The sequence below is a fragment of the Neoarius graeffei genome, chromosome 25 (genome assembly GCF_027579695.1).
Source record: "Neoarius graeffei isolate fNeoGra1 chromosome 25, fNeoGra1.pri, whole genome shotgun sequence".
Classification (NCBI taxonomy): Eukaryota; Metazoa; Chordata; class Actinopteri; order Siluriformes; family Ariidae; genus Neoarius; species Neoarius graeffei.
This window is the reverse complement of record NC_083593.1, coordinates 55,076,584-55,091,011: the sequence shown is the minus strand read 5'-3', so window position 1 is coordinate 55,091,011 and position 14,428 is coordinate 55,076,584. Positions and strand designations below refer to the sequence as shown.

The 14,428-nt window shown below is 42.0% G+C and overlaps 1 protein-coding gene across 1 annotated transcript in view; it reads right to left on the bottom strand.

The window, feature by feature from the left end:
* Positions 1 to 916: 916 nt before the first annotated feature.
* Positions 917 to 14,428, bottom strand: part of ppp2r2ab (protein phosphatase 2, regulatory subunit B, alpha b) — a 30,016-nt gene continuing 16,504 nt past the window's right edge. The window contains exons 8-10 of the mRNA XM_060908707.1: positions 9,672 to 9,841; positions 2,959 to 3,050; positions 917 to 2,146 (exon numbers count right to left, since the gene is read on the bottom strand). Coding sequence (XP_060764690.1) covers positions 1,867 to 2,146; positions 2,959 to 3,050; positions 9,672 to 9,841 — 542 coding nt within the window. The 3' untranslated portion in view covers positions 917 to 1,866. The remainder of the gene's footprint in view (positions 2,147 to 2,958; positions 3,051 to 9,671; positions 9,842 to 14,428) is intronic.

The following is a 14,428-nucleotide window of genomic DNA, read 5'->3' as shown; positions in this document are numbered from 1 at the left end:
ATTTGCAAATGGTCCCAGTCGCTCACTGGTGTGGAAATTTTATATCTCTGATTTGTGATGCCATGTTGTCTTTACAACCATATTCAACGCTCATTCTCCATTGGGTAGAGTGACGTAATACACGCAGGATAAGCGATATGCTAACAATATTGCATGCTATCAAACCAAATGAATGAAATCCGCTAGAAGGGAATAGAACACATGCTTTTATTCCATGGAAAAGGGTCCTGTATGTATAATAATTCCCGATATTTCACTCTGATGACGTCACTCACAGTGTTTTCCCGCTGACTAGACGCGCATTGTCAAAATGGCGAACCAGTTCGAAACTAAAATTCTTTTCATTACCTTGCGCATTGATTTTTTTTTTATGATTGTATCCATACAATATAAAGAATACATGGTGGTGCAAAGATATGAAGTTTATCTTCTCATGTTTGGGGGGAAAAAAAAAAAAACCACTCAGGATGTACTGTATATACATTCATCACTCAAAGATAAACTGCATATCTTTGTGCAACTGTGGAATATCATGTTTATATTTCACCTTACGGGATTTACTTTGTAGATTTGAGGTAATATGTATTTTGTGCACACTTGATTGAGCCGGACACTCAGTTCACAGAATTAATGTTAATTAAATAAAGCAAGAGCTTCTTTTACAGCCCCTGTCCTTTCCCCTTCAGTTAATTCCACCACGACAGGCAAAGTTCATTCATGTTTGGTATACTTCGTCTGAAAAAGCAGAATAGTGTCATTTTCAGGTACCATATATCACTTCAGCAATGGGTTGAAAATTGTAAATGGAACACCCACACTGTAGATTATGAAACAAATATGGTTAAGTCAGTAACTCCAGAATTCAGTTCAGTCTCAGGGAAAGGGAAGAGAAAAAAAAAAAAGACACGACTCAATATAATGTTTGTTCAGTTTATAAATACCATTTTTTCCATCGTCATAATCTCTATAATCTTTCTCAGCTTGTAACGAGAGACAGACAGAGAGGTGGGAACAGAAAAATACAACAAAAGTTCAGTCTGTTGGAGCAGATCAAGGACAGACGGTGGCAAACAAAAATCACACGACTACAATACTGCCACGGGCTCATCTGCACCAAGACTGGCCTTCTTTGTTCTGTGTGTGTGTGAGACTATGTATGAATGCATGTTAAAAGAATCGTGTGTATTTTGGGGAATGAATGGCTGGATGGAACCATGTGGTTTCAGTACAGTATCGAGGAGAATTTATTGAGCAGAAAGAAAATTCTTTAAAACAGAATTTAAAACAACCTAAAAACAACTTGGCAATTTCACTGAGAAGATTTAAAAACTTTGAATGGCACAAAAAGAGCTGAGGTGGAAACAATACAGGGACTCGTTCGTTCAAATTAGGAATGCGCCGATATTAAATATTACAATACAGTATCGTATTGCAGAGGCGGCTGGAACTCATCCTCATCCGGTGCACAGAATGATGGAATTTCTCCCTTATGTGCGTTTGCAAAGTAAACGATAATAATAAGCAAATATTGCGCTGTATTGCGAAACCGATCAGCACATTCCTAGTTCGAAGGAGAAGTACAAAAAACAAAAAACAGCAAAAAAAAAAAAAAAAAAGGCTAATTTCAGAATCTGTGGCCAACGCGGCTACGTCGCCAGGCCTGACGGAGAAGAGGAGAGGATTGTGGGTGCAGAGTGGACGGCGTGCGTCACGGCTGACTCGGTACAGCGTGATGGCGCCAGTTTGCCCCGCCCCGTCCTGATGATAAAAATGACAGTAGTGGTGATGCTTGTCACAAAAAAAAAAAACCTATTTTCTCTAGTTCCTCTTTCACTTTTTCTCACAGGTGTGTGAGGTTGGTCGCTCCTAGTTGCCCTTCTCCTGGAAGATGTAGAGGTTGTTGGTGGTTGCCACGGCGATGATGTTGGAGTGCGGGTGCCAGGCCGTGTGCAGGATCTTCTTGTTGAAGTCCAGGCTGTCCACGCTGATCTCGTCCTTCTTCCTCTTCCCGCCGGCGCACACGCGCCGCGGCTTCAGCACCTGCCGGGGCTTGCAGCTCTCGCGACACGCCTCCAGGGTGACGTCTCGCCGCTGCGTGCGCTCCAGCATGCGGAAGAAGTTGTTGTACGATCCAGTCATCACCACGCTGAGTGGAGAGAGCCAAGGATTAATTTAAATTCTTTATTAGATATAAAAATGGTGCTCGCTTGTCACATGGTGTACAAAAGCAGTGAGATTTAATGCTGCCTACAAAACACGTGCGCGCACAGGTGTTTCAGATCCCAAGCTCTATTCTCATTACTAGATAACTATTCGTGTATGTAACATGACCAGCTGTGTGTTTCTTTAATCACTAGTTGTGTGTAAACTTTGCCAGCTGTGAGTGAGAGTGCACGAATTCCGCCAGCTGTGCGATGCGCGTTTCAGAAAGTGTGTACATGCTGCCAGCTGTGTGTGTTGTGTATAAACATTCCCAGCTGTGTCTATGTATTTATTGAGCACCAGCTGTGTGTGAGGAAGAAAAAAAATTAGCGTTCCAACAAAGAGTGAACTGTTTGAATAACAGCACACACACTGTTGTAGGTTGTAGTTGAACTCCTCCGTGACATTCTAACCCACTCATCCATTGACTGTAAACCTGCAGCTAGTGATAAGAGAGGCTTGTGTTGATAAGACAGGACCCCGCCCTCAGGCTGTCATCAGCAGCGCCTGACCCAAAAAAAAAAAAAAAAAACAGCACTGGAGCTCCAAGGCAAAGACGTGTGCGCTTGATATAAACGAATACACAACACTGCATGCTATGCTGATCCGGAACGATCACACAATCAGTGACAGAGCAGCGTGAAGTATTTTTGTAATCCTAACATTCAGCGCTGTCCCTGGAGACTCCTCCCACAACCCTGATTTAACTCCGAACCATTAATAAAACTCGCAGACCCGTCCCCATCATCTCCTCACCTGTCGTTCCCGCTCCAGCAGCACTCAAACTTGTCGAAGATGCAGTCGTTTTCATAGAGCGAGCACAGCTTACTCCTGAGGTATTCGTGAACCTGCACAGAGAAGGGTCACGAGATCAGAATCGGCGGCTTTGCGCGACCTTTAAGGAGTCCTTCGTACACAAGGCCACATACTCCAACATGGATTAAAGCAAAAAAAAAAAAAAAAGTGACTGAAAATTTACGGGGGAGGGGTTTATGGGTGGATTTCGATGAAATTCTGAGAATGATTAACATAGAACTGATAACTTTATCATCAATTAATTAATGGATTAATATATTCACTTTCTTTCCATTGCTTCCGTATATTATTTTTTTGTGGCAAACCACACAAATGCAAGCGCCTGGAATGTTTAGTTTTTTGCACCATGAACTAAACGGCTTTCCGTTTTCACCCATTTCGTACAGCCGAGCCCACCTCCACTTGTTTTTTACACCTTTATTGATGGCAGACACATCGGTGCCTTCTTTCATGTCAAGCGCATCCATGCTGCCGAAACCGAAAGCAGAATGACATGCTCCTCTGTGCTCGACGTCAATATAGGAAAAAGTTTGGATCTTCGCTTAAATTAAAATTATAAATTTGACCTTACTTTGTGTTGAATACAACTTCAAAAACAATTCAAGATTTTATTAAAAGGTCCCATGGCATGAAATTTTCACTTTGAGGTTTTTTAACGTTAAAATGAGTTCCTCTGACCTTCTTAAGTCACCCCAGTGGCTAGAAATTTCATAATGTGTAAACCAAACTATGCCCAACATTTGAGAATGGCGCGTCAAAACGGCGCGTTGATAAACTCTTCCCTTGCCGACGTCAGCAAGGGAGATGATCCCCACGTCCCCCCTCTGGATTCCCACCCACTGTATGGATTGCCCCGCCCAGCTCAAAAGTTGCTGTTTGTCCTACCAAGCCTACTGCGCATGCGCAGAACACATGACTACATTTTGTAGTGAGGAGAATTGCGCTGTACATGGATGTGACAACACAGAAAAGAGTCTGTTTTTACTGCCGACGGGAGAGCCCCTGAAGACGCAGTGACTTAAATTTTATTTACTCCAATAATACGCCGTCGAGTCTACCTAAGACGGTGTATGTTTGTCGGAAGCATTTTCCTGATGAATGTTTCCACAACTTGGGACAGTACAGGGCAGGTTTTGCACATCAACTGTCACTGAAGCCTGGGTCCGTACCAAGCATCCCTGCCGCATCAGCCACAAACACCGAACAAGTAAGTGTATAACTGTTAAGTCGTTTTGCCGTGTTTTAAAATCGGTGCGTTAGCCTAGCAATGGCTACATTAGCTGTGCAGCTAACCGCTTCCTGCAGTTAGCCAGGTACATGGGCTCGAGTTGTACCATTTTTTTTTTTTTTTTTTAGACAGGGCGGACGGACCAGAGCATTCGCCCACCTGGCTGTGCCCGACGAGGAGTGCTCTCGGCCGGCTTGGGAGGCAGACGGCAGCCCCTCCCCCCCATGGCACGCCCCCACCCTCTACCCTTCCCCGCCTCCTGCTTCTCATTAGCAAAACGACGCACTGGGAAAAGCGCTGAAATGGGGCTTTCCCCCAGGAGGCTATATCTACATACCGAGGGTTCATTTCGAGAAAGGCTGCGGATATAACATCCGGAAACCTCCACAAGCCCGTTTAAAGCATCAACAAACCACCATGCCATGGGACCTTCAAGAGAAATATTGTGGCCAACACGAGTGTTAAGTTCCCTAAAAGATCGCGTGAAGTTGGCTGCTCTCTACTTTGCGTTCGTTCTCATTTTCCTCCATCATTTCATAGGCCAGAAACAGATGTTCTGACGTAATTTAACTTAGTAGGCTATGATTATTATTTAACCGTAGTCTTCTAGACATTTTGGCTGTTTGGGGCATTGAACGCTGGTGTATGATTTTCAGGGAATAAAGTTTAGCGCATGTCGGAACATCATTGCGCTCGCAGCCTCCAACTCCTCAAACGTCCTTTAAATTGTGATATAACGTAGGCTATAAGGCACGGTTCTAACATACCTTACACATTGGCCTAACGAAAATAATAATTGTTGGGGCGTCTGCTGATTTGTTAGCTATAAATTTAGGTCTAATTACTTCTGACAGTCTGCAAGCATTGCACCGTCGGGTCTTCAAGTCTGGCTGAAGCAGAGGAGCGGGCTTTCCGGGGTTTATTTTTTCGTTTTTTTTTTTTTAACATGCTCTATTTCTATATGTCCAGGTTTGAACTAAGTCATTTTGGCAAGATTTAATTTAATACAAAGCAGAATTGGTCAGACACAAGCACACCAAGCACATGGGAATGTACTTTGCCAATTTTGACAGCGCATGTTTTTTAAATGCCGCACCGTAGACAGCGAACGTTTAAACATGATCAAACATAGGAAATGAACGACACAAAGCATGGCTCAAAAACAAAAAAGTTAAATAAACCCTGCTGATAGTCGATGGTGTTGCAACACATCAGACCCAATCTCTACCCAACCACCCGTCATTTTAATTCTCCTCGGATCAGCACCGACCTCACATTTGGCCTTGGGAGAGTTCAGTTGACGAAAACTTTAATCCATGCTCCAAGTCAAACCTTCCGACATTTCCCTGACTAAAAAGCTAAATTTCCCTGAATGGAAAAACCAGTCACCTTTGTGCTGAGCCACAGTGTTTTTAAACCCATCAATCTGCAAGACTTTTTCACTAATTCAGACGTTTTCAGTACAAAGACTTCAAGTGTTTAAGAAATGAAATAGAATCCGCTGACTTTCCATGCCTGGATTAGTTTTTTCTCACTTTTTAAAAGTTCCATGATATTCCAGAAATTCCATCAAGAGACGCGTCAAAGTGTCTTCAGTTCGAACTATGACTTTACACACATTTTCATTATTAATATCTCTGTGCCATGATCCTGTGCAGTGTCCAGCACATCCAAATGTCGCCCTCTAGCGGTTCGTATGCTTTATGTCACAGCATTAAAGTGCATATCCTGAACCAAATTCGTTTTTTTTTTTTTTAATATATGAAAGAATGTCCCTTTACACACTCATCCAGAAGGGTAATTTTGCACAAGGCCATCTGTCTACAGCAGAAAAAAAAAAAACCCCGTCTGGAAAAATCCCAAGGGAGTCTGGAGCCAGATTTGTGATGTCACCTGCGGAAGCACCAGCAGGCTGCGAGAGCTTTGCACGGTTTCAGTGCACAGCCTGTGTAGACCAAGCGCTCCCATTTCTCTCTCGTTGTCCGGTCTTTTGGAAAATGATGAGTACTAATCCCATCATGATTGGTGTTGCTACACCCTCCTACGATACATCTGTTAACCATTTTAATAATTACGCAATAACGTTGAAGACCAACTCGCCTCAAATGGCTTGATTTCAACTGAATTTTTCTGGTATTGCACAAGGAAAAAAAAAATTGCACAAAATGCGACAGATATTTGACCAAAGTTTAATATAAAATAGGAGAATTACACTGATCTTGCTCCTGAATTTACCCGTGACATGCACTTCAGGGTTTTTTCTAGAAAAATTTAGTATGAGGGCGCTCACCATGGCGAGGGAGCGAAGCGGCGGGGGGGGGTGTGTGTGCCGGTTGTCCCCCCCCCGCCGTGCAAAGCCTTTGAAAAATGCTCCAATGGAACATTCTGAGGCTATCTGAGAGGGAAATTGTAACAAATTGTCTGTCAACATTGAAAAAGAAAGAAGTAAGGCCAAAAAAAAAAAAAAAAAAAAAAAGTGCGTTTCCGGTAACATGAAATACTAAAATAAGGTCGGTAGGTAGGAAAGTTTTTTTTTTCTTTTTTTAAAAATTTTGTTCGAAAAAATTAACACAAGTAAACATCTTACAAAATAGTATTTTGGCACAGAATCCTTTATACCACACATCATAATAAAATAAGTGTTTTAAATCTTTAAACGAATAAAAAAAAAAATATCGCGAGAGTTCGAGTTATGATCTACGGAAGCAATATTTCATGATATTTTCATGTAATAACGTGAAAATAACGTCCTAGGCTAGGCTACTTCCATTAAAAGCAGACGGCCTCGCCTAGCCTACTGTAGAACTTGGGTCGAGCAAAAACATGGCTGAATCCTGAATGACTCCTATTTGTATAAATAGGGGACTACATAGGCGGCAAAATGTAGTGTTTTTCCCTGCCATGGAAGTGCACTTGTATACTGAAAAGGAAGCAATTTGCATTACAGCCTTGAATGAGGATTCAAAATGGCGGCTCGGCTCAGTTTATGCAGGAGGGCTGATAGAAGTGGCGAAACATTTTACTTTTTATCGTTTCTTTCACAACTTGAATGCGTTGAAACAAAAAATTATGATAAACTAACGCCGCTTACACTAAAATATTGAGGGAAATTTGTAATAAAAACTTTATGGTCGGCAATTTCGATGCAGAAATTCTCGATCGGTCGGGTTACCGGAAACACTTTTTTTTTTTTGGCCTAATCTTCTTCTGCCCCAGACAGTCTTTGGCTTTCTTCCGCTTCGTGCCGCGAGATGACATCTTTAAATGCCCAAGTGTCAACAAAAACAACTCGCGAACTACTTCTGTCAAAAGCTCCCGCGTCGGTGGGTGAAGGGTCATTCAGTCTCGAGAAATCTCGCTCTACAAGTCAGCTGACCTTGTATGTAACCCATGTCAAATCTTGTGAGAGCAGCCGCGACAAGTAAACAACTAAACAACATGGCGCCTCAGTCTGGAAAACGCCAATTCGGATTGTTTTTGCACCGTCTGGCGGTGTATCTACTATGATTGGAATATTTTTGGAGCAATTATAACGTATTTGATGATCAGACACATTGTCACATAGTGTTGCTGGGATGTTTTCACGGAGTCGGTAAGGGGGCGCACGCCGAGAGTAAGAGGGCGCAGCGCCCCTGTTCCCCCGTTTAGACGAAAGCCTGCACTTTAAAGCCCTATTCAAGCCTTTCATAACGTCAATATGATAAATTGTGTTAATTTTAACACGATTTGGATTTCAAGTTTTATTCCAAGGTGGTTAGATATAGAAAAGTTTGTCAACTAAAAATGATCAGGAGAGATCGTTTCAAACACGAATAAAATGAACACGGTTTTGGTTTGTTTTCCAAAATGCATACGAATAATTTCCCAACTTTAATTTTTAATGAAACGCTCTACAAGTTCACACTGACATTATGGCTGATTAAAGCCTTTCTGTAAGAACGCTAACTTCATAGCTCCATCACGGGTTTAATAATTAACGTTACCCCAATAAACATTTCACTCCACCTCACAAACGCATGCCATAAAAGAATTTGCAAGACTTTGATGGATGACTCCGGCAGTTCTGGATAACTATCATTAACATCAGTGTAAGGGCCCGGTCCCACAACACCGGGAACTATACCTATAACTGGAGCAGAAACACCACGACTATAATCCCGCTTGGTCCTGACACTCAGGGAAATAAACACATGCAACTCAGGAATAGTCATGGAAGTCCCCCCCCCCCCCAAGTAGTAGCACATTATTCCGGGTCGTACTGTACAGCTTGGACTCCAACAACCCATGCACACACTCCGGTGGTTGATATAATACGGATAGATCACGGATTACGGAAATATAATAAGAAAGGATACAAAATACAGAGTGGTTACGGATTTTAATACGGATGCATCACGGATGGTAATAATTTACAGACTGGTTACCGATTTCATACGGACGATGCATCACAGATAAAATTAATTAGTCTAAAACAAACGTCTGGACTGCTGAAGTTCATCATTAAAATATCTTGCCTGCACTTATATCTTTACTATTGATTATTTCACAGAATATATATCACACATCCATGAATAAAAGATCCGCGCTTTGTGTTACATTTTTTTTTTATTTTCCGTGACTTCATGATGCAACAAGGATGGACAAAGACTCCCGGGGAAAAATAGCACGCACTCAGACAACGTCACATGGAAATAATGACCCGATTGGTCAGATGTTTTATCGGATCAGGTCCAGGCCTGGAAAAACCTCTCCAGAAGTAATCTCAGCGATACGGATAAACCCAGGCCTGGGCTATAGGGATCATTATCAGTCTGGTGTGAGCACCGACCACAGAAACTGCAGGGGACGGATTTATTTATAGCTATAGTGGGACCGGACCTTAATTCCAACAAGATTATTAAACATGACCGAACCAGCCAGAGAAATCCATAATGTTTAATAAGATATTTAACTAATGTCTGAACTGTTTGATTTTTGGAGTTTGTTTTCTAATACAGATTCTCTCACACTCTCTACGGCACACGGATGCAAACGCAGCTCTTGTCAAAAAATAAAAAAAATAAATAAATAAGTTGCACACACAAAAAATTTTTTTTTTTTTTTTTAACTTATTGGATGCAAATTTAGCTGTGCTCTCTGAGAGGGAGGGGCATACTCTCCCTTGTCAATCATAATGACACCAGCCACTCATGGGTGTTTGTGAGCTCTTGTATGTGGAAGAGGGCAGACGGCACTTAACTAAGCGTCAAGCGGTGAGAATTATCAGAGACCAAATTAAGGAACAAACAGGAACGTATAACTCAGGGAACGTGTTTAATACATCGCGTTTGGATTCACACTTCTCTCCCCCCAATAATCCCCAAAACACCCCACCACAACCCCAGTCTCCCCTAAAACACCTTCCTCCCGGTCCCTGTATCCCCACCTGATACGTCTCCACTGGCCGGTTCTCCATATTCAGGTCCCAGATCTTGATGGACAGATAATCTCGGGTCATCATGTAGCGGCCGCTGTGGCTGAACTTCACGTCCGAGATGGAAGAGATGATTTCTGAGAAGAAAGAGCGGTTGCTGGGGTCTTCTGGCTCCTCGAACACTGACCAGAAACATGGACAATCACTTTTAATGACAAACATTTAAAGGAGAACTGAAGGCAAATTTTTTTTTTTATCAACAAAATTCTATTTCTCATTTTATTAAATATCAGGATGCATGTTTGATCGCTAGTTTGTCACTGCTAGAGCAAGTTATGAGTGTTTGAAATATGCTCTGTAATATATCAGTCCATATGTCAAAGCAATGGGTGTAAACAAGATTCGTTAAGACCTGTGCAAGACATTGTAGTACGGAAGTAAAACGTACAGCGGAAATCAAAGTGACCGACATCTGCCAACGTCGTCAAAGATGTACGTTCCCTCTTTCGAATACTGATGTAATCGAGCCGGAAGTTTTCCCTGTGTCTGAAATCGCTCCCTACTCACTATATAGTGGGGACGCCATTTTGTAGCGATGTCCGAAACCTTAGCGAGGATTATGTTGGAAATGCGCTCAGTATAATATGTATTTATCGCAAAAACACATGCATGTATTTATTATTTTGAAAACCCAGCAGCCGACTGATCTGGCACGTTTTAATTGTGCGGCGGTAATGACGTAAATACCAGCGTGACAGACTCGTCCTTATCGGCTGTCTTTCCAAATCTTCTCAGTTGGTTCAAAGTCGCATGGAATAATCTCCAAGTCACGTATGCGAGGGAGGCGGATGTATGTGCAGAAGTATACAGTTTAATAAAGTGCAGAATATATAAAAAGTGAGACGAAATATACACAGGCAACCAATCCAAAACAGCAGGCTAGATCAAAAACGAGAAAACAGGCAAAAGGGTCAGTCGAGGCGCAAACAGGACATCGAAGGCTAAGTGAGGACAAGAACGAGAAACAGGAAATCAAGACAACAGGTAGAAAGGCTCGGTAACGGGGGCGTCGTGGCTCAGGTGGATAAGGCGCCATACCATAAATCCAGGGACCTGGGTTCGATTCCGGCCTGAGGTCATTTCCCGATCCCTCCCTGTCTCTCTCTCTCCAGCTCATTTCCTGTCTCTACACTGTCCTATACAATAAAGGTGAAAAAAGCCCAAAAAAAAATCTTTAAAAAAAAAAAAAGAAAGGCTCGGTAACGTGTATCGTAATACTTTGCAATGCAAATGCATCAGCACAGTCCTTAAATAGGCAAACAGCTCCTTAAAGCAGATACACAGAGCCATGGCTTCACTTTCATTCATAAACGCCTTGAGACCTCAAGAATGGCACAGCAGAGACTCAGATTGTTTTGCAGGTCAAGGGGCCCACAGGGCCCCTCCTGGGGAAAAAACAGGGGCCCATTTCTACAATGGGGGTCCCAGTGATTACCCTTCAGTTGAAGCGAACCTAGTGAGCAAAGCGAGCCCAATGAACAGCTGGGGCAGCCCAGGGGCTGTTTTTTTCTTCTCAATTCTGTTTTTTTTTTTTTTTTTGGTATTAGAAGCCATATGAAGCAATGTAGATGACAAAAATCAATGCTTCAACCAAATATATTGAGATATCGTTTAATCAGTGGCAATATTTTGGAATTCAATCACAGGCCACTATATCTCACATCTATATTATCTCCTCCTTGTAGATTATAATTTATTTTATTAACTTGTTTTCAGTTAGGTGTAGGTCTATAGTAGTAGTAGTCGTCACCAGTGGTAGTAGTGGTTGCTGTTGTAGTAGTTGATGTTGCAGTAGTAGTTGTTGTTGTAAATCTAGTATGACTAATTACCTTGGGTATCAGTTTTTTCAGGTGAATGTACTCTCTTTCTGCCGAAGAATGACAAAATAGATGTATTTTTCTTATCCATGTTTTCTTGTCTCTTTCGAATATTCATACATAGACCGTAAGACGCCACCTAGCGAAAGACTTGGATCAGGTTTTACTCGCTTGGGACACTACAAACGGGGCGGCGTAAATATACAAACAGGTCCGACGTATATTCAATATGGCGGCGGTCAAAACAAATTCATCCGATGCTGAAATCTGTTGAATAGCCAGATAATTATGTTGGAAGTTGCACATTTGTGCAAGATTTTCGATATTGAGACCATGAAGTCAAGTAATATCAGTCCCCTCAGGATTCCGCAGGCCTTTTTTGTGATTTTGCGGGCTAAAATGTCTGATGTTGCGGGGGGTTTCCAAAAAATTGCGATGAAAGTTGGGGTGTTTTTTAGGTTTTTGTTGCGATTACATTGCGGGAGGAAGTGAAAGTTGCGGGAAATTGTTGCGATTTTCTCTTTTTGTGATTAAAATTGAGTGATATGTTAAATATTAAGTTATTACTGAAAAACTATTGATTAAAAAAACAGACACTGAGAAATGGTCCTATAAACAACTTTACCAATATAAAAGATTACCAGGACTACAAAAATGCAGAAAAATAGGCTTTACTTATCCAAATGCACCTGTTGGTTCAAAAGTTAAAGTGCAGAGAACCTCACAGCACAACATGAAGTTACCTTCAAATATAATATAAATGCCTCAGCTTTCATGTAAGAAAAAAAAAAAACACTTAATACTAGTACTGTGTGCAGGCAGTCTCTCCTGAAGACTAAATTAAACAATAATTATAAACTCATAAAATAAATGGCTCAGGCTTCATAGAAGAAAAAAAAACAATTTGAACAGAATCTCACAGTATGATGCTGAAGCTGCCTAAACAATGGAAAATAAAATACCATTTTGGCAAAAATGTTGGCATCCATTAATTTCTTGTATTAAGTAAAAAAAAAAAATAAAGTGCGCACAGTCCTTCACTGTAAACATAACACACTTTCAGTAACAGAATTTAAGCCTACATAAACACTGACTCGCACGTGCTGCTTCTCTTGAACGGAAACACGGAAGTAAGCAGCGTTGCCAGATACTGCTGACGTTTTCCAGCCCAAAACATGTTCAAAACCCGCCAAAATGCACTTGAAACAGCCCAACTGGGCGGGAAACTGCCCAATCTGGCAACACTGGAAGTGAGGCGGAAGGTAGTTTGTCGACGTCACCTCAAGACGATGCCAACGACTGGTCAAATTTGCGGGAAAGTTGCGGTGATTGGATATAATTGCAACACCGCCCTGAATTCGCTGGGATTGGTTGAATTTGTGTTGAAGTTGCAAATCACAACATCCTGGAGGGTCTGTCATACGCCACGAAACGTTCTAAATAGGGTATAAAATGCTCGCGTCCATATTGGCCCCTGCCCCTCTCGACAATGCGTTCATTATTCGAAATAGTGCGTCTTAGACGCGGGTGCGCCAACAATCTGAGTCTCTGGCACAGGAATAGTTTTAAGCGTTAACAATAAATCTAATATAGTCATTTTTACGATAAAAGTGATTTATATCGGTAGCGGCCTGAGTGAATGACCTTGACGTCCGTAATGTCACAGCAGGAAGGCTATCGGTCTCATCGCCATTTCCGCTATACTAAAACACAGAGCTGACTGCAACTCTGATCCTCCATTTTGAGCTGATTCATCGCCATACCACGCAGATGTGTTTTTGGCCGGTGCAGCAACACAACAGAAGGTGGATTTACGTTGCGTTCATGGCCCAAGAATGTTCAAACTGCAAAGATTTGGACGCGTTTTGCGAGAAGTTCACGGGCACATTGGGCGGCTATGAAGTGGTCTCTCCTCTGCTCTGCACATTTTACTGAAGACTCGTACGAGACCTCTGATCTGCTGAGGAGCGTTGGCTATAAGCCCGTACTGAAAGAGGCTGCATTACCAACAATTAAAAGAAAAAACAAGTATTTTATTTTATTTAAAGCGAGTTCAGTTGCACCAGTCCTCCTGGAGCGTGAGCTGAGGGTTGTTGGTAAAACCCAGGATGGAACATATCGCTCGGGCAGTGACCTCCCTGCAGTCGCTGCTGAAACCGGTGACGTCCCGTTCCGTCCCAGGTTTTAGTAATTGCCTGAGCCGAGCAGTAATGGCGGAGTACTCGGTATGGAGAATGAGTGGAGCAGCCATCTGATTTCTAAACTGGATATCACTGCCATCTCACCCTTATGTAGAAGAAGTGAATGAACGGAGAACTGAAAGTCAGATTGTTTCAAAAACAAATCAGCCTTCAAGAAGCGAGAACACAGACGGGTCGGCTCCGGCTCTCATTTGGATAAAAACAACAAAACACAACACATTGTTTACCTGCATTTAGATCAATACATGTAACTTGTATTGTGTGTTTAAGTTACCGGTATGAGATTATTTAAATTTGCTTCAGAATGTGATTGTCTCAGTTCATCTGATTATTTAATGAGCCTTTTACGTTTTATCAGTGAAAATGCATGCATGTACATGTACGCTGCATAAGTTATAACACCCATCCGGTTTTAATGAGAGTCAACCCACAATCAATGAAGTCAAATCAGTCTTAGTTGAGCAAGTCGGTAACGGCATTTCTTACTTTCACCATAAATCTTTATTTATACGACTTTGGTCTATAGCTGTAAAAGGCCTCGGCCTTAAAACCGGTTCCTGCTGTGATGTCACGCACTCGGGACTGGCTGGCTCAGCGGCGCAGCTCGAATCCCAACTTTGCGGTCGATTTTAACTCTCAAAAATATATTTTTTATTCCCATTTATACAGCATACAAGAGTCAAGGGTGGAG